Source organism: Physella acuta, unplaced genomic scaffold, assembly GCF_028476545.2.
Source record: "Physella acuta isolate Inbredline_101_S28 unplaced genomic scaffold, ASM2847654v3 ptg001063l, whole genome shotgun sequence".
NCBI classification, from domain to species: Eukaryota; Metazoa; Mollusca; class Gastropoda; family Physidae; genus Physella; species Physella acuta.
Genome location: NW_026732580.1, coordinates 285,303 through 306,554, shown reverse-complemented (window position 1 = coordinate 306,554; position 21,252 = coordinate 285,303). Strand labels below are relative to the sequence as shown.

Sequence of the window (21,252 nt, the reverse complement as noted above, 5' to 3'; positions counted from 1 at the left end):
TTTTTTTTGGTGTGGCTTTGAGAGAACTTTTTATACGTAAGTGAGAGACATTTTTAGCGCAATTTCCATACTGGACAATTGCGATTATTAACTCGTCATTTCTGGTGATGGATGGATGTGTGTCCGCAGCTTTAAGTCGTATCTCCTCCTCAACGAAGCAATATCGAGGACTAGTTTCAAAGCAAATATGTTAAGCAAGTTCCGAGGATGATTGTGGGCCAAAAAAATCCCGGAATTCCTTCCTGGATTTCCCGGAAAAGCCAAAAAACCTCGAAAAAATGCAGTTTTGGCCCATATCTCGGCAACCAGACCACTTAGCGACTTGAAACATTTACCAATCGATTCCTGCCATAATTTAGAACAACATTGCCGAAGAAAGTTTTCAAAAATATCCTTTCGTTCGGTCACAAAAAATTAATTAAGGAAATTGCGCTTAAATTGTCACTAGACTTTTTATTAACTTGTTTTATTATTATACAATCTTTCAAACGGTTGATATCTTTAGGTAATACTGATATTATTATTGTCAGAAAGTTTTGATTATATCATCATATCTATGTACCAAATAATAAGAAAAAAACCATGAACATCGGCGAGATCATTTTTAATGCCGAAAAATAAGGAAGTATGCGATTTTCACTAAATAAGAGGCGGCAAAAAGTTACGAACTAAATTTCTGTGCAATGGTACGGTATTGATCCAGCCTAACTGTATATAATAAATAAACAGTGTTAATGGCATCAGAGGCGTAGCGATGGCGAAGTTATTCCATTTAAATGAATGATTAATTACAGTTAAATTGTTTTTAAGAGCAAAATTGACGAATCTCGACAAGGTGATGAGGGAGGGGGGTGTGTGACACCATTTCGTAAACTTGCTAAGAGTAGAGAAAACAATATAACACCCAGCTGTATTAATAACCGACTATAGATAAACATCGTTACTATTATCCGTGCAAAGTTTAGACCTATCCAAAAAAAAGTGGAAGGGGTGACACCAACGTTCACCGCTGTGTACCGCACCGGGTGACACCCGACCTAGCAACATCACTGAATGGCATCATACTAGGCTAGATCTAATTGAGATGGCCTACTGATACTAACTCCGGCCCCGCGCTGTTCGCCGAACACAAGCCTCGGGAGGATGATCGTACTCAACCCTAGAAGTTTCTTTACAAAACAGTTCCAGTCATTACGACTCAATTTGGCTCCCGACAAAAGGACTATAAGTCTCCCGGCAAAACGGTCTCATTGAATATGACACCTGCCAGTGGGACACCTTCATCAACATTCTTTAGAGTGAGCTTATCCAACACTCTTAAGTAATACAACGTATGCATATCTTGCAGGCCTTATTTTTATAATAGTTTATCTATTATAAGAAATAGTATGTTTGAATTTAAGGGTCATCTGTCAAGGACTTCCATAAATGAGTCGGTTATAGGCTGTTCCAACTCAATGTGTGAGGAGAGGGATCCACGCTGTACATTCCTACCTGAAGTATGCAAGTAGGTTATCAAAACAAAATGCCGTTATTATGTAAACATCATGTATATCATACAATTACGTTTCTGTGCTCGCTTTTAAGCAACGGATCTTTACTGTAGTAAATTAAACATTATCAAAATTTTAACATTTGTTTAATTTAGCTGTTAAGAGCTCGATTTGTTTGTGAAATGATGTTTGTTCACGAAAAACGATTTCATTCAGGCATTTAAAAGAGGTTATAGTGGTAGTGGAGGTAGGACAAAACTGTTTCTTTTATGCCAGTAGTGGTCATACGATTCATTTGTCTGGAGCCCATTTGTCGTGAGCCCATTTTGTCGTGAGCCCTTATGTAGGGAGCCAATATGTCGGGAGCCTATTTGTCGGAGGCTATATGTCCTAAGCCTATTTGTCGGGAGCCAATATGGCAGGAGTTTATTTGTCGGGAGCCTATATGTCGGGAACCCATTTGTCGGGAGCCTATATGTCGTGTTTCAAAATGACGGGAGCCTATTTGACGGGAGCCAATAAGTCGGGGCCTTTTTGACGGAGCTATTTTGACTGGGTCATTTTGTCGGGGGTCGATTTGACGGGGTCATATTAACATGGCCATTGTGACGGGACCGATTTGTCCCGGGCCGTTTTGACGGTGCACCCAATTTTCTATTATCTGGCCTTGGCCTATTCATTACATTTTTTTTTTATTTTTTACTGTCAGGCGAAGAGCTCTCCTGTAGTAAAATATGGATTACGCGCCTCCTTAAATGAAGAGTACAAGGGAACACTGAGACTAGATCTCTGTCTAGTAGTAACATTAGTTATTAGTTAAGTAGTTAGTTATGAGTTAAAAGAGACGATAAAACAATTACTGCTTCTCTTTTATAGTCGGAGCATAGTACGTTAATTGATACACGTTATTGCTTTAACTTAGCAAGACGTTAAAAAAGCAAATTATTAAAGTAGTGAACTTCATAAAAAAAAACAACAACATGGAATTGGAATATTAAAAAAATATTAAAATAATAAATATTAGTAAATATTAGGGCTAGGGGCCCAATCATTTAATTAATTAATAATTATTTAATAATAATATTTAGACCTAGATCTAATAAATGTTAAATAATGATCTGTTGTACTTGTAATGTTCAGCATAGAAGCAGGGCCTAAATTTTTTTTTTTACAGCATCCTAATTCCAACATGATGATTTACTGATTTAGGGCCTAACTTTTATGAACTTTGACAAATAAATGTACACATGCTAACCAGAGGTTGGTGTGGTCGAAAAGTCTCAAGTTCATCCCTCGGGCAGATGAAGTTTGTTAGCTGGGGACAGCCACTCTACTTCTATGAGAGACAACTCCAAAATCAAACAACTGCTGCCTTTTAGTTTGTTCTTGATAGGACAAAGGCTATGAAAGCAAATCCAAAAAGTAAAACAGGCTGAAATCAGAGTTATAACCAGTTGACATTAATTGTGTTGGAGGGGATCCCTTCTAACACTAAAATTATGAATGAAGAAGAAGCTAACCATGATTAAAGTAATAGGCCTAGATCTAGGCCCCTATATAAAATTATTTTAACATATCACTTGCAATGCTATTAAAGTACTCAACAAAAGGTTAAAGTTCTTTAAATTATATTTAGGTAATTAATAGAATACCCTACCTGCTGGGGAACATGATGCTTTGTTTACTATTTTAATTAATGTAAATTATTTGTATTGTTGTTATTGCCTTATAAATGATGGGCATTATCTATATAATACATTGTAATAAGTTGTTTTTTTAATTAACACCAGCACATTAAGAAATAATGAGTGGCCTAAAGCTTGATCTTCAATGGTCACCATTTGATGATGACATATTTATTACATTTGGAACTGCTATTAACTTGTATCAAGCAAAGGAAAGAGATGGCATATATGAAACTATTAATCCAGGTTTGTGAAGTAGTTGTTTTTTTTTGTGTTCTTTAAAATAATAATATGCTCAGCATAACCTACCCTTATAGAACTAGAAATAATATAAAAAGAGGATGTAATAAGGCCTTTTAAAGTATTAAGCCATGTAAGTTGTAAGTTACGATAAAATAAATACATAGTATTGCAATAACTGCATTCATTAAAACTCATCTAGAATTCTCCTCTTTTTTTTTTCAGATAACAAATTAAGTCCAAAAATTTCACAAATTGTACTGTTAGCTACAAGTTCAGATCTACAGTTTATGAAAGTATGTGTCATTTTTTTTATAAATGCTTTTCTGTTTTTATACAAATTAAATAGATATTGCTAACTATAAAATTTAGCTAACATAGTTAAAAAAAAAATTAAACTTAACACTCTAAATTTGAATTCTTGTGTAAATAATAAATTGGTTTTAAATTGAAACTTAGAGTTAATCAATTAGGATAATACAATATTATTTCTTGAGTGCTGAAGTTTAACAATTTGTTTTCTCCCCAGTGTGTTGCATGGTGCCCCCGAGTAGAGTCCAAAAATGTTTTCGCTGTTGCTCAAACAAATGGTCGTATAAGTATGGTTAGGTACAGATCTTTTTTTAATGTGTGGTGATGACATTCTATTAGGTGCAAGTGCTATTTTTAATTTGTTCATTTTACTGTAAAAGATTTAAAGCATTTATGTGGTGTTGTTTTTTTTTTTAAAATAAAAGTTCATAACCACATTAGTCAAATTGGTGGTATAATATTAGCCTCTGTAAATTTAGCATGTAGTCTTATTTTTTAAAACATGGGGTACTAAAAGATACTGCAGTCTTTTCAAATGCATGAAAATAGTAAATAGAAACAAGAGCTGTATGCAGACATTTTATATTCAATGCTGAGTTAAAATTTTATTTTCAGTATTGGCCAACAAAGCAATGATGACCTTGTAGGAAAAGAATTCAGTAAGTATTTTTAATATACACATCAATATATATAAAACCCTAGGGTCTGAATGATGTCCAAAATAAAAATTATAATTCTTGAATTAAATGTGTTCCAACCTGGTACACATTGTTAGCATAACCAGAGAAGGTCCTTAGTTGTTTAAAAAATTTTGCCTTCGAAATTTTGTTTTACTAGATCTAAAAAATATTTGACATAAATTATTATTTGGCTGGTTGATGTAATTTATTGTAATGTAGACTGCTGAAGATCGGTTTAGTATTTTATAAAGTTTCAGCATTATTCTTTTGCTTGAACAGCCATATTGAAACTGTACTAGGTCTAAGCTTTTATGTTGTGGTAAATTATTAAGTTACTTTATATTTCCTCTGACATCTAATGTAAATTATTTTTATAACCTCTGTTGGTTAAATTTAACTTACCATATGTTAATAAATATTCCTTTACATATCATCTCTTGCCAATTTTTCTAAACATCTTCGGCTATTCACAGATATAAGATACAATCGCCAGTGTAACTATTTAGCCTGGAACCCAAGTGAAACTCACCTGGTAAGTTTTTCTAAAATATACATTATGTTATATACCTTTTTCTTACCTATTACCTGTTATAATTATATTAGTGCTTGGGAAACATTTGATGACTGACTATGCAGTATGTTCACTATTTGGGTAAAAAGCTGGGAAATTATAATACAAGTTGACAACAATTCATAATCATGTTAGATCATCAATTCTTGTAATTAAAATTAACATCAAGCTACTACAAATTTTGGGATTAAAAATCAACAATTGTTACAAAGTTTAAAATTGTCTTCTAGTTAGCTCAAGGGCTAGAGAGAAGCCGAAATGAACCATGTGTGTTGATCTGGGATGTAAACAGTTCAAGTATTGACTTAGGAGAGAGGACGAGGCACAGTGCTAGTGAAGGACCTGTTACAAAACCTGCTTTAGAGCTAGGTGTGTTGAATAGAATTTTCTGTCTGTTGTTTATTGCTGAAAGATTTTTTAAATTGATTTATTTATTGTCTATTACATGATATAATCAAAAGTCTAGTGTATAAAAACACTTAACAAAGAAAATGTGGTTTATCTAACTCCAAAGTTTTCTAAATTTGATTAACTAGTTCTAAGAATTACTAATATTAAAAACAAGAACTATATTGATTTGAAATATTTATAAAATTAGGATCAGGGGAATCAAGTTCATCATTTTCTTGGTTTACAAATGACCCAAAGTGTTTTGTGGTTGGAATGGCTAATAAGCATTTGCGAGTATATGATCTCAGGGGTAAGTTGTTTTATTTTATGAGAAAAGTTATCTACTATTAAAGCATTGTTATTTTTTATTTTTAATTCATCTATCTTATCTTATTAAAGACACAACAAGACCCCATCAAGATGCACAACATATCTGTGTATCTGGTATTTGCATTGACCCAATGGAACCCTATCGACTTGCATCTTATTGTGAAGTAAGTTAGTCAAGAATTTACTCAATACTTTACTGCTATTTTTTAAAAATCATGTATTATTCAAAAAAGCAATTTTTGTTTATTAGGTTTGATAGGGTAAATTAAATTATCATCATAAGCATAATCTTGAAATTTAAGCATTTAATATTTTATCTAGAATCAAGTTGCCATTTGGGATACTCGCAGTTTTGACAGACCTGTATCCTTTGTTCTTATTGGCTGAAATGAATTTAAAGTTGTTCTAAAAAAATTTTTGACTGTATGATAGTGAAGTTAAATTGATTACTTATTGTTCCGAATTCACATTCACAAAACTTGACTAAAATGCAGATAAACATTATCACAGAAAATAAAAATGTTGTTAAGATTAGCTGGTGTCCTACTAAGTAAGTACTTTTTACAATCTGTAAAAATGGTAGTTCTATATGTTTTTCTCATTAGTTTCATATTCTTTTAAATCATACTTTAAAATGTTTGCCATTCAGACAGGGAATTCTATCTGTGCTCACCAAAGAGAGCTCCCATGTTAAACTTCATGACATCAGGCACTCTTTATTTAGTTCAGAAGAAATTGAACAATCATCTATTGAAAGGAATATTCAACGTAAGTATATCTGAATATGTAGCTACACTTTTTATTTACCCTTGGCAGTTTAGGAAATTTTTAGTACAACTATATTTCTTTTTGAAATGTGGTATAAACAAAATTGTGCAACTTTCAATATTTGAACTCTTGTAAAAGGTGAAGCTGCTTTAAATCTTGCTCTATCAGATGATTATTAAAATGTTCTGTTTAATTGTTGGGTGTGAATTGTTGATTGCAAGTATTGTGAGGTTACACAAGTAATTATTTGTTTCGCTGCATGTTATTTACATATAAAAATATAGATTAAAAACTCCTGTCAACAGCATTCAATAAGTCTCACCTGGCGTCATTTAGTTGGCATCCTCGACAAGAAAATAGGCTTTTGTCTGTTTTGCCTAATGGTAGTGTAAGGGACATGACAATTTACGATCGAATTCCTATGGTAAACTAAGTTTCTTTTTTAAATTAGCTTTAGTAAAATATGAGTGTTTCTACTTTTAATTATTTGAATGATTCTATGAAAAAAAAATGAAAATTTTTTATAGCTTCAGGCTCATCAGGAGATATTAAAATTTCCAAAAACAAATTTTTTCAACTAATTTTCAAACATGATTTTCTGTATAGGAATGGTCATCCAACTTACAGTTAACTATGCCAGTCAGCAAAGATATCATCAGATGTTTGGAAGAGACTGACTTAAATAAAGACATATCCACTGTTATGAGAAAAAGAATAAGCCAGAACTATGGTCTTGAGGTGAAATTATATTTTCTTAATGTTTTCTTTTTACATCAATGCTCAAACAGTTTTTATTATATTAAAACAACAAATAATGTTGTTACTTATTTTTATGCATTACAAATCACTAAACATGTAAAGTCATTCACCTTGTAATATTCTAAATATTAGAATATTAATTTAAAATTAATAGCATTCGCTGGTTGCATTATAACTGTCAAAGTATAGGTGAGAAAACATTAGTATAGGAAATTATCATTATAATTTTCTTTTTAAGAGCACTTTTTAAAAAAAATTCTTTCACATTTTTGTTTCAGGCTCAAGATATTGCTGTTAACATGAAGGCTGTTGAAGATGAACCCCAACTTCATGGTTTGTGGAGATGGATATTCAGTATCCTTAGATGTGCATTTTTTTTTTGTTGCCAGGTTTTCTGTGTTAATGATGATGAAAAACTAGGGTGGCTGTGTATGCTGATTAATTTAGTCCCAGCCATTTGATGGTGTAGATGTAATTAATAAATTATTTTTTTTTTGTTAAGTATACTTTTAAAATTACCACAAATTAATTTATATGATTACAGATTACATCATAATATAATGATATTATTGTATTGTTTTTTATATTGTAAAGTACAAATACCCTTTGAAGAAAATCTTTAACAGTTTTCTTTAGATATTAGGGTCCTGATAGCATCACAAACAGCATCTAGTAAACATCGGATTCCATATGCTACTGGAGTAATCTCCCTTCTTCACATAGAAGGAGATGATGTAAATTTAAATAGTGAACCTGTAGCAACTAACTGGAAAGCATCAGAGAACATAAAATACTCAAAACGCACTCATTACCGTAGCAATGAAAGGTAAACAGATTATATTATATTTACTTACATAGTTCTCTTTTGAAAAATATTACATATCTTCAGTAGTGAATACCGACAGGCATCTATGTGTTTATATATTAAAATTTGCAGAACAATGGCACTGCAACTTTGCGGCTGGACACCTGATTATTTGAAAGAAGGATTTGATGCTTTTATTGAAAAGTAAGTAAAACATTTTTTCTGCTTCAGACCAAACATTTGAGTGTTTACGTTCACACAATGTGTTTATAATTCCAAACAATTTTTCCCTGCAGGCTTGTTAAATCTGGCTCTCCAGAAAGAGCTTCAGCAATAGCTTTGTTCTATCTACATATTAAAAAAGCTCTTGAAATACTCAGCATTTACACAGCAAGCACAGAGCAAGGTAAAATACTGGTTACAGAAGATCCTTTACTTGTAATACAATTGAGTCCATCTTTAGTGGATTACATACTTTAATTAACATTTTTAAAGTTTGTATATTATACATTTTAAATTTATCTTTTTTATGCAATTTTTGTAACATTTAAAATAATGCTGTTAACCAAACTGTAAATCATAGGTGAGGGATCACCCAATCTCAAGGCTGTGGCTATGGCCTTATCAGGATTTACTGAAGACAAAAATGCCTTATGGAGACGAACGTGTGGAACGTTGAGATATCAGTTAAAAAATCCTTACCTACGAGCTATATTTGCTTTTCTTGCCTGTGATGAAGACAACTATGATGATGTTCTGGTAAAAATTTCAACTCTATTTGTTTACAAACTACGCAAGAGATTGCATATCTATATGCAGTGAATATTTGAGCTTGTTCTTATATTGCTATTCTAACAGGATGAAGAAGATATGGCAGTAGAGGACAGAGTTGCTTTTGCCTTGATATACTTGCCAGATGCTAAGGTACGGTCATGTAGGGCCTTAACTTCTGTATTGTTTTCTCTATTCTGTTACTGAATCTGAATTTCTAAATATGCACTTAACCTAAGATGTAGGAATTTGATTATAAAAATATTTTTAATGATGTAATTTTTGCACAATAAAATAATAGTGACCAAAAAATAATAATTGAAAATTGATATTTTAATTGATTTGCTTCCTTTTCAGGCTTTAAAAATGAATTACCATAAATATGCATCTCTCTATCAAGTCCATATTTTACCCTGAATTAAAATAATCCAAATAGTATTGTTAGAGTAGAGATATTAAAAATTTTTGTGAACCTAAGAAGAGGTTTTATTTGTTTAGTTGAAGACATATTTGTGTAAACTAAGTGAGGAACTCATCAAAGCTGGTGACTTGGATGGCATATTACTTACAGGTAAGTAATCACACCTGGGAGATGTCTAGTACTTTATAGATTCATCTATATTCTTGTAAAACATAAATTCTATTCTGATGATTTCTCTGGAATTAAATTCATGTGGTTACTGTTAATAGCTTATTTATTGAAGGTATGTACAGCAAGGGTGTTGACCTGCTTGGAAATTATCTAGACCTGACATCTGATATTCAGACAGCGGCCATAGCTGCTGTATTTTCCATGTGTAAGGAGCAAAGAATTTCTGAATGGATTGATGTGTAAGATGTCTTTTTAAATTTTTAAAAATATGTAGTACTTAAAAGTATTCTTAGACATTTATAACAGCTTTCTTCTTAAACTAAAGTTTATTAATTTTCTGTGATGAAATCCACTAATTTTTTTTTATTCTCTGTAAAATAATTATTTAAAAAAATTTCAGATACCGTGATCTGTTAGACAGATGGAGATTCTGGCACCAAAGGTATGGAAAATTATTTTAAAAGAATGTATTAAATGTATGGCACAATTTATTTTCAAATAGCTTGCACTCAGTTATTCAACTGTATATTAGTAACTCTTGTTTCAGATGTATATTTGATAATGTACGTCAGACCTTCTACCAAGATCGTGTTCCACCTTCAGTTAATATCAGTTGTAATTTCTGCGGCAAATCTATTTCCAATACAATCATGACTCGTGCCCGATCCATGGTTCAAACTGTATTTAATCGGGGTGCCCAGATTAGACCAAAGGTATTAACTTTTTAGATGAATATTGTTAAAATTTTGTTCAAATTTGTGTTAGCAGTATTTTAACCATAATTTCAAATACCTCATTTCTTTAGATAACATGCTGTCCTAGTTGCAGAAAAGCTTTGCCACGTTGTGCTATTTGTTTAACACATATGGGAACTTCATCAGGTACAGGAATAGCTACAGGTTGGTGGTATCTAACTTGTCTTCCTACTGGCTCAAGTGGTGTGAAAATTATAGTTATCATCTTTTTCTTTGTAAAAAAAATATTTGCTGTTTGATGTTCAACTTATGTAATCAATTAAAAAAATTTTTAAAAATATTTGTGTTCACCTTGTGTAATGTTTTATGCAGGTAGTGGAGCAAAGTTAACACCAATTCAGGAATGGTTTACCTGGTGCCAGACCTGCAGACATGGCGGTCATGCTGCTCATCTTATCCAGTGGTTCAGGTATTAATTTTATTCATTGATTCAGGTATTTCTAAATAAATATTTTATTCATTGATTCAGGTATTTCTAAATAAATATTTTATTTATTGATTCAGGTATTCCTAAATAAATATTTTGTTCATTGATTCAGATATTTCTAAATAAATATTTTGTTCATTGATTCAGGTATTTCTAAATAAATGTATCATTATAAATGGTTCAGAAATTTCTGTGTATTTTTTGTTGGATGCTTTATTTATAGCAGTTAGTATTCCTGAGAAGAGCATTTATTATTTGTGAGTCTTAATGCATCTAGTCTACTCATCTGCCATACAAAGTAACCTAAAAGGATGCCTGTACAATTATCATGGGACTGTCAACACATTTCAAATAATAAATTCAATGTAACATGATGCATTTCAGTCAGCTTAACTATTTATGAAACTAAATAAAACCTGCGTAAACTTTTCTTTCTGCAGTGAACACAGTGAGTGCCCTGTGACAGGATGTACATGTAAATGCATTGCACAAGATAAAGTCAAACTCCAACTGCCTCATGTCAATGATAATGGTAACGATGTGTCAGCATCGTAAAGACTAGTCCAAATTTTTTCATCTACATGCATTTTACATTTATAATTTAAATGCTAATGTACAAGATTTTCTTTTTGTCTCAATTTTTCATTGAGTAGGTCATCTCAATACAAACCATGGATTAATTTTTTTTAATCCAGCTGCCTTCTGTACATTCAAAATGTTTGACTGTTTTGTTTTTTTTAATTTTAAAACTACACTTCAAACATTTTTTATGCCATTGTTATTAAGGCTATCAGAATCCTGATACTGTTCATGCTGTAAATTATACTAGAACTTAAACTGTTAATGAAAAATAAATCACATTACAAAAGCAATCATTAATACATTTTTAAAATTGGATTTGATAACTGTTTTTTTGAGTAGTTAATTTATAAATTGATGAAAGGTTGTTGATATATATGCTGTAAGATGAGTTTGATAATTGTGAAGGATAATATTTGCCTTCAGTTATTTACTTGAGACATTATCCTTGGCAATTAATAGCACAAATTTAGAGGACTTACATTCTATACCAATATATTTTTGCAGGTTTTATGTGCATTTAAATTTAACTGTTAAAAATTGTCTTTCATTTTGTATTGAGTACCTAATTATTGAATTGACTAGAATATCAGGGGTTTTTTTTTAATAAATTAAATATAATCCAGAAACTTTTTCAGCACTATACTGTTAATTAGTAGTCTCTAGAAAATTATTGTTTGGTACATTTTCTAGTGTTTTAATAGTTTTATATTCATTACTGCTAGCCCGTAAGTCTCAAGTTCGAATCCGGGTTCAAGTCAGTAGACCGTCCCTGACTCTACCCAACTCTGATGGGTACCTCACTCACGTTAGGGAAAGTAAAGGCAGCTGGGCATAGTGCCGACCACATATCTCTTCAAATGCTGAGGTGACAGAAACAAGTGAACTCTACTTCACTTGCCCAATAGACCGTCAGATTTGAAAGGGAAACTACTATATTCATTACCTAGGATACAAATAGCATTATTAGTTTACCTTAACAAATCTAATAATTTCTACCAGATGTGTTTAGAAAAATTTGATACTGTAAAGATATTTGTAAACGCTTCTTAATAAAACGGAGCGTGACTGTATTCAGGGATTGTTTTTAAAATAAATTTGTTTGTTCAATATAATTTATGTGATCATATTTTAAAGAACCTTAATACAAATGTCAATACCATAGTTAATGGTTATTTTGCATGATTACAATTTTGATACAGATTTTATTGTTTATGAAATTCATGTATGAACAAGTATTTATAAATTTATTTTTGTTTCTAACCATTGTTTATGTACACTTTTAAGAAAAGACATTTAGAGGGAGAAAAAATGAGCTTCTCTTATTAGGTAGTTTATTAAATGGTGTAAAATGGGTAATTATATATTTAATTACTATGTTTTTTGTTTGTTTTTAATTGAGGAATACATTAACTTTTGTATGAAAATATTGTTATTAAAAACTTAAAATATTATTGTCACATTTCCTAAAATATTGGATAATTATGATGCTACCAATGCCATATTAAATTTAAAATACAAACAAACAATTGCACTTTCAAGTCTAAAATATAAATTTTGTGAGAGCCTTCACACTCAAGTTTAATGCTTCGAAAGTTCACATAAATGTATAATCACACACTTTTTTTTTACTATATTACACAATATATAATGTAGATCTGTTGAAGAAACTAGTCTTCAGTGTTGCCACCTTGCTTGTACAGGCTGGGGCATCTCAGCATACATTCTATGCTACTCTGGTATAATGACATATCTATAAATTTAGAGAGGAGGAAAAATGTGTGAAGACAAATTAAGAAACTATGTTAAAATCAAATGAATCAGTTTATAAAATATATATTTTTAAAATTCACCAACCAAAGTTTTCAGATCCTTCAGGAAAAACAACAATATTATCACACTGTAGACTGTTCCGAGCAGTGACTGTACCATGAACTTCAGTTACAGAGGAAATCCTTTGGTTAATCTAAAGTAAAAACTTTCAATTGAGATGAGGGATTTTAAAGAAAAAAAAAAGGAGCACATGCTTGAACTATTACTGAAAAGGGATACACTTTTAAAATTAAAAAACTATTTAAAATCTTCTAAAGTATGCCCACACTGAAAGCATTTCTTAACTCTAGGTCAACTTAATGGAAACCGAGAAACCCAAATATTCTTACTCACTGGTGCTTGCATTTGAATTCTAACATCTTGATTGTCACAAGTGGTTAGGGTGAAGAAGTTACCAGAATTCTCTACCTTAACAAACAAAAACATTAAATAATTATCACTTTTGTAAATTTATATAATTTTTTATACTGGAACATTTGATAACAACAGAAAAAAAGTGGTTAGGGAGACCAAGAGTACCAGGCAGCTGTCTAATGCCTGGACCAAGTAAAGAAATATGCCATGTGTTTGTAACAGAAATAAAGAAATTTATAATCAATAGGTACACTGACTAAACAAAAGTATTCTAATTTGTAAATGAACTTCCTAGTTGACTATGTGCAGGGGTACTAAAGACTGGGACTGTGATTATGCTCATGTTATGCCTGCTGTAGAAGGATTTTTCTCCATTTAACAAGCAGGTTGTCGCACCAGTAATACTACTAATACTTTACTCACACAAGTTAAATATTTTAATGCAATGACTGTTTTTAAAAGATAAATAGACACAAATCTTAAATATTTTTTTTCACCTGGATAAAGCTTCAGAAATATCTTACCAGTCCCAAGCCCAGTCAAATAAAGAGTGTTACACAAAAAAACAAGATGAGTGTCTTAACAACATACAACAGGGTTCGTACGCAGTCTGGAAAGTCTGGAAAAAGTCTTGAATTTAGAAAAGTGAATTTAAGACTTAAAAAAGTCTGGAAAATCGCTAGTTTTTGGGCAGGATTTTTTAAAAGTCTGGAAAAAGTCTGGAATCTAGTTTTAGCAACAAAACTTCGTAGTCCATATTTTCCAACTTAAAAAAAATGTTTTTTTTAAAGTGAATTTACTCCAATTTTTTTCCCAGCGCTATCGCGCGGGTTTACACTGTGCTGTGACGTTTTTCCGCTGGTTTGCAGAAAAAAGACGGATGCTCAGTTACTACGTCATTGGGAGAAGAGGGGAAGGGAGGGAAGTAATATTTTGTGGCACGACTAACCGTGTGAATGTGTTACAAGTACGTACAATTGTCATTTAATGAAAGAATGATCGCCGTCATGATTGTTAGGCTCTCGATTTTACCCGCTATTTTTTCATCGTTAACAAAAGTTATGGGGGAGATGTGTGAGTGGTAGTTTAGATATAATGTATCAGTCTGTAAGGCGTCATCCGTTTATGACCTCCAACAATTTTTCCGATTTTAGACCCACCCCCTTTCCCCTTTCCCCACTACTCCCCCCCCCCCTCTGTCCACACGCGTTCACTTACTTTGGATTAATATTAACATTTATAAGATTAATAAGTCGCAAGGCCTCCTTGGGTTCATACCTGTATTTCTGTTTGCTTCAGCTTAACAAAGAGGTACTATTTTTATTTAGGAGTCGTCCATAAATGACGTCACACTCCGGAAAGTCGGGAGGAGGGTTTTATAAAGTGTGACGACACGTTCTTGCAATAATGTTGGGGCAGATATAAATACCGTGTTTTATTTACACGCTGCGATGGTTTTTAAAACACCAGCACAGTCGTCTTAATTTTACTTTCTACTCGCAAGATACACGTTTTATGTTTGTTTTAGAATGTAATCACAACATCTTCCGACCCCTTCCCCCCTCCATGTGTACGTCATAAATGGATGACCCCTTTAATTTTAATTCACCTTCTATTAAACTATTTTTGATATCTTTGCAAATGCTGACGATTAAAGTTAGACTACCCCGCCCCTCCTTGCAACATCGGTCACTTGTGTGAACTCACCGTGACCCCAAGTTGGTAGTTGGTACTGCTTGGTAAGTAGGGTGGGGGAGGGGGTATAAGTCACAGCACAGTTCATGTTATACTGAAGTCTAGACCACTATGACCTCACAGTGACCGCTTCACCATGACTGTGGGGGGGGGGGGGGGGGGAGGATACCGGCAATTTTTGTTATTGTAGACCCGTTTCTCAGCTATTACTATAAGCACAAACAGTGAATGATGTGTGTATTTTTTTTGTTTTTTTGCTCCACATTTTTTTTTTACAAGTAGCCTATAGGCTACTTAACAAGAGCAGACCTAAATTAATACATTACATTATTATTCTTTAAAGTTATTAACTCTCACTATTATGCAATACCATTTTAATGATAGTTTAATTGAAAACATAAGCAATTAGATCAGGAACAGATTACATAAGTCTAATGTTGGAAACAAAATAGTTGCATCATTTTAATCAATTATTTTAATTGTTAAAATTTTAGGTAGGGTGGAGTAGGCAAACTTAGAAAAGTGATTTTCTGTCAATTCGGCTAGAGAAAGTTCACTATGAATATAGCTCAATTGCCTAAAATAAATGTCAATTTAGTATAAGTAATTATAATGACAGTACAAATAGTGCATCATTTAAAAAAATTATTCGCTAACACATTATCTGTCTAAAGTCTGGAATTTTTCCAAAAAAGTCTGAAAAATGTCTGGAAAAAGTCTGGAATTTCATTTTCATAAAGCAGTACGAACCCTGATACAATATTTTAAAAATACAAGCTGTCAAGTAAATGATATTTTGCTTAGAAATGTGAGAAACAATTGAGATTAGAAGAACCAGATAAGCATGTCTGAGAAAAACACTTAAAACAGTGACAAAAATTAAGCAAAAGTGACAAAAAAATTGTACAGTAATTTAGTAATAGTTCAATCAAAGGCATTTCAAAGGAGAAACCAACTTTGAAATACAAGTAATTTGACATATAAGCAAGTTTATTATATTACAATTAATAAATTATGGAACAAATTTAATGTGTTTTAGTTTTAACTAGACGGCCCGCGGCATAACATACGCCGCTATTTAGTTGTTTTTTCTACTTTTCAGTAATTCATAATTTGTGAATTCGACAGTACCAACGCTGACACTGAAAATATTTCTTTAAAACACTTTAAGTAGCTTGTTAAGGACCATACCCCCCCCCCCCCCCCCCCCAACGTTTAAAATCGTTTCAAACTAAATTATCTTCCCCTAATAACCGTCACTAAACCCGACTCCACGAAGGTAAACATAGCGTGAACCACAGCTCACTAAGTCCATGTAGGGGTGGGGATGGTAGGGAGCGCGTTTACAGCTTGTTTTCTAGCGTCTCCCAGAAGAGAATTATATATATAGATAGCAACTCAACTAGAGTAGATTTCCTCACACGGTCAAAGCCATATTGCGATCACATTCCCGTTTTTCGCTTCGTATAATAATTGTTTGGATGCTTTATACGAAACTACCGGTATCTGCTGTAAGCATGTCCATTTCTAAATATATCCAGGTCAAATTCTTTTGTTTTCTCCTTCTGGAAGACAAGTTTTTAAATTTTTAAGTTGAGGTATGACGTCAGCCGGTGATCCCCAGTTCCCCCGGATTAAAAACACTAGGTCCGTGTTGAGACGAATAAAACAAACCAATCAAAGCTGTTTATAATTAGGTTAACTATAAATAGCTTCTACATATGTGTGGGACACTGTAAATACTATAGCTAAGGCTACTAAAGCAACCTGAGAGGTCAAATGGGGGTGACCGCAGCTGGGCTGACGATTCGGGTCGTTTTCCTCGCTGCGTAACCAATGACTTGAGCTAGACTAGCCTAGATCTAGATGCTCTATATTTTAAGCTAAGTCTAGAATCTGTATAGTTTATACATTATTCTGTGGTTTTAAATTATTTCGATCATCTACTTCTTCTAGAACTAGTTTGTGTCTCCATATAGGCCTACAAGCATATCTAAGCAAATGTTAGGTTTTGTCTTGTTAGTAATTGTTACGTCCCTTTGTTATGATTATTAAAATCCGTGATGTGTTGTTAATAAATTTAATTAAAGTGTTTTTTATTTGGTTTTGCAGTCTATTAATTAATAATACAATCAACAACACGTTTATAGGTGTAAATTATTTATTTTAGCTATTAAAATTGGATCAAAACGTAAAAAACTATGCTTGTTACACAACAGGAAAATGTGACCGCCGGCAAGAAAAAAAAGGGGAAAAAAAGATCGCAAGCAGGCACGTCACTAAAACATGAATATCTCAAATACTATGCGTAGGAATACAAAATGACTTATAAATATTAGAGTAGAATGGCAGCGGAATAACACGGTACTTTCAGTTTGTTTCTGTGTGAAACGGGTACAAAATAGCGCCCGATGAAAATCGGGAGTTCGGATTTTTTTGCTATGTGTGACCGCGTTAGGAAATCTACTCTAGACAAGATCTATATTCGAGATAGACACTAGATTGTACTTAGTACTAGCAACTAGCTAGTGTCAATAGTACTGTAACTGTTACTGTACTACTAAATCTAGATCTAAAACTGTGACCCGATTTTTAAATCTTTTTTTTTATTTTTTGTCTTGAGATGACAAAAATTTAAAAAATGAATTGAATCAATTAGGCCGGTTCGTCACTTAGATGGCTGGATTGACCTCTGACCCTGAAACGTCACGCGTCGTTTTCTGACGGTTTCTACGTTTATTTTAGGGGTCCTATCCACGACAAATTAAAGAACTGTTTATCTCGCCAATTCTCATCATTATTTTAACACAAAATGCTAATAAAATGGATAATATGCCTTAGAATGCCAGAAAAAATCGCGAGAATTGTGTTTGTAAATAATGAGAGGATTTCTAGTGGAGCACTCTCCGTAAAAACTGAACCGCGGCCAAAAACGACCCAATAACGGGGAAAACGGCTCTGATAACACTAAATTAATATATAATTGAGATAATTACCATGTATATTTACAGTATTATCGATTCTACTTTCCAAAATCTAATTCCAAAATGAGGTACCCACGCTGACATTTCTATCCGCTATTTTTAGTATCATGACGTCATTGCTACGCTAGTTGCCAGACTGAAACAACTAGTTTTTGTTTTTTACGGAATGAACTGTTAAGTCTAGTATTTTAATTATTATTAAATATTATTCAATTGTAGCATGTGCGGAAAAAGTAAAATTATGGACATTATTATTGTATTAGTAATTTTATTAGTATATTGATTTTTTCTTCACTGTGGGCCGACCGTTGCTGCATTCGTGACCGGTGGTTAACCTCGTCAACGCCGCGTGGCCTATTCGTTTATATAATCAGTGATGCTCGTTCAGTGGCCTTTTTCAGCGCTAGGCCTAATTACGGGCGATTTTTAGACTTAATTAAGTGGCCGTTAGCCTTTTTCATTGCTGCGTATTTTAAAAAATGCTCGTTCAGCGGCCCTTTTTTTTTTGGCGCTAAATAATCTGTTTACGGGCATTTTAAGCGTTTATTTATTTATTTTTTTAAGCTCGATGTAGATCTAGATCTAGTTAAAAATATTTTTTTATACAGCTGGCTTATATGCGAACTTTAAAAAAAATGACCGAGCTTTAAAAAAAAAAATGACCAGAAGGGAAATAGGTCTGTTATTCAATTAGCTTGAAGAAGGGGGGGGGGGGGGGGAAGAGAGAGAAGTGAAGACACCGACCATCTCGTGTGCGCGTGTTCATTCTATGACGTGTACTATAGGTCACGGTGACCCCGCGACCGTGGTGGGATTTTTCATCCACAGGATAGTAAACATAAGCAAGCAATCACGCGAGTGACGATGTTTGGAGATTTTATTTAAAACAAAAAATCACATACGTCATGTTTTCAAGATGAAAAAAAAAAGTAATGTTAAAAAAAAAAGACACTAATACTCATGTATGAAACTCAGCTGCCACACTGTTGACTCAATATAATGTGATTGAGTGTAAAATGTATTTGTATTTATAAACTATCTTAACTCTTAACTATTACTATCATATTATTTTATGCATATTTATTATTTAAAATTAGAATTTGAAATAAAAATATTTATTATGGTCATTTGATTTATGCAGGTGTTCATTACTTCAAAAAATGGTATGAATAACATGTAGAGTAGAATTTAATAAATAATAAAATAACTAGATCTAGTTTTATTATCAACCAGTTGCTTTTTGTTATTTTCCGGTGAGTAAATAACCTAAGCTGACGCAATTACCATGGCGGGAATTAAAAGCTCGTGCACACAAGTCCACGACGTCATGTTATGCCGGTCGAGGAGCAAAAACGATGTTCTGACTTTCATTTTCCATTCTCGGAAAAATTTTAAATTCTCTTTTCTCGTCAACCGATTAAGCTAGATATTTAAATGTGGTGTCAAATGTTCTCTTAAGGGGTAAGGAACTTAATGGTGTATTTGAAATAACAGAATATTTTATTTTAAAAAATCCATAATTAAACCTAGAATCAATGATTCAGAGATGGGAATCATGAGAGGAGATTTTCAAACGAATTATTTTTTAATGAGCCACATTGAATTCATCGATGATACCATCCATCAAGTTAATATGATTCTTTCATACGTACATTTTTTGGAAGACCAACCAAGCAAACTTGTTTCCCAATATAATTGTGTAATAATGATCCATTTATTCTTGGCTTCATAAACTCGTTGAGAGACATTTTTTTAGCGCGGGAAAATATTGAAAGTGATCTCCCTTTGTGCCGAAAATAGTTATTAGTAAGAAATTGAAGTTTTTAAATCCAAAAATATATGGTACATGTTAATTCTCTAACAGCATGTTCATAATTTCCTTCAAGCATAGTGGTTCTTAATCTTAACCTTTTTCGAGGTACCGAATCCCACCAGTTTCCTAAGCGCATTTAGCAAACCCTTCTTAAATCCGATAGTCTATAGACTATAGTAATCCATTTGAGTCGGGCCTGTGAGAATTGCCCCCCGCCAAACCCCAGAGACTGACTACCCGAGGCCTAAGGACAAACGTGACTGTTCAAGAAACATACTTTAATTCAACATAGATCTGTGTTATATAAGGAGTAGTTTACATACAAACTAAAATAAAATGCTAAATACTATTTAACGAACATCTCGTGGATATACGGGCCTACAATTATCTATCTAACTCTTTTTAGTATCCAGGGCTGGCGCTACCTATAAGGCGAACTAGGCGGTCGCCTAGGGCGCTATCCATAGAGGGGCAATCTGGATTAGTAAAAAGTACATAATATATATAATATGGGGGGCTGAAAAAAAATTACGGGGGGGGGGGGGTTAATAAGTTTTGCCTAAATAACCTGGCGCCGTCACTGATAATATCACCAAGTATCATAACAATGATGTATTTAATATTATTTCATCATGACGCACCTACCTAGCCACCCAACAATCCACCTACTTAGGAAGGTAGGTTGGTTTATTTAAACGAGAATAGTAGTTAAATAAATATTGAACAAGAAAATCATAGGTATTGTGTTAAGCAATTATCGCCTGTATCATTGTGATGTGAATGCTTATGGTAGTGGTATTCTTTAAATGGTAGTAGATCGCGTCAGGTCATACACGACCCTCTTACAGCAACCCTAACAATCATGTATAAATGTGTCATTTAGTCCATATAGGTCTTTGTGCTAAAATTTCTCTTTGTGCATTTTTCGGCGTGCGCACTTTTCTGTGTGCGCATCTTTCAATTTGCGCAAATTTCTGTTCCAGCATTTCTCTGTTTATGCAAATTTCTCTTTGCGCATTTTTCTCCTTCGGTATTTATCTGTGTGCGCATTTTTCTATTTGGTTGATTTTTTTTTTGGTGTGCGCTTTTTTCCGTTGCGCATCTTTCTGGAAACCCATATATCTATGCCCTATAAACCAAATTAAGTTAAGGGAGTTAACAATAATACCCTGTGCTTTTAGTGTATGTATAGTGTATTATATAATATTATATATACCTAAAATATAATTTTCTTAACTTGGATGGTTCAGTAATGCATGCAGATTAAGTATATAACGAAGCATATCCTAGTCATGCTTTAAATTGTTTCCTTCTGGTAACTGTAAAGATGACTATCACACTCAGCCATCCAAAAAAATACCCCAACATGAAAACCATTTTGACATTTCTTGTCCCAATACTGACTTCTATAAACAA

At 32.8% G+C, this 21,252-nt stretch overlaps 2 protein-coding genes across 7 annotated transcripts; one reads left to right on the top strand and one right to left on the bottom strand.

Annotated features, from left to right (window-relative positions):
- Positions 1-11,313, top strand: LOC131955337 (GATOR complex protein MIOS-A). Of its 6 annotated transcripts, none has more exons than XM_059319440.1 (27): positions 1-36; positions 3,284-3,424; positions 3,644-3,714; positions 3,948-4,027; positions 4,346-4,389; positions 4,884-4,942; positions 5,212-5,350; positions 5,580-5,681; positions 5,771-5,865; positions 6,023-6,064; positions 6,196-6,251; positions 6,351-6,469; positions 6,775-6,893; positions 7,076-7,207; positions 7,507-7,582; positions 7,865-8,054; positions 8,166-8,237; positions 8,330-8,439; positions 8,617-8,792; positions 8,892-8,957; positions 9,303-9,375; positions 9,509-9,635; positions 9,797-9,838; positions 9,944-10,109; positions 10,202-10,295; positions 10,464-10,560; positions 11,019-11,313. In XM_059319440.1, the coding sequence occupies exons 2-27, from the start codon at positions 3,298-3,300 to the stop codon at positions 11,131-11,133; spliced, it is 2,589 nt and encodes an 862-aa protein (XP_059175423.1). In that variant the 5' UTR covers positions 1-36; positions 3,284-3,297; the 3' UTR covers positions 11,134-11,313. The 6 variants fall into 6 exon arrangements, with proteins under 6 accessions (XP_059175423.1, XP_059175421.1, XP_059175420.1 ...); XM_059319438.1 differs by lacking the exon at positions 1-36 and adding an exon at positions 2,213-2,292; XM_059319437.1 differs by lacking the exon at positions 1-36 and adding an exon at positions 2,236-2,289.
- Positions 11,314-12,708: 1,395 nt separating this feature from the next.
- On the bottom strand, positions 12,709-19,794 carry LOC131955338 (replication protein A 14 kDa subunit-like). Its single transcript, XM_059319442.1, has 4 exons — positions 19,676-19,794; positions 13,324-13,398; positions 13,015-13,123; positions 12,709-12,910 (listed from the first exon to the last, which is right to left on the bottom strand). The coding sequence occupies exons 1-4, from the start codon at positions 19,769-19,771 to the stop codon at positions 12,828-12,830; spliced, it is 363 nt and encodes a 120-aa protein (XP_059175425.1). The 5' UTR covers positions 19,772-19,794; the 3' UTR covers positions 12,709-12,827.
- Positions 19,795-21,252: the final 1,458 nt, after the last annotated feature.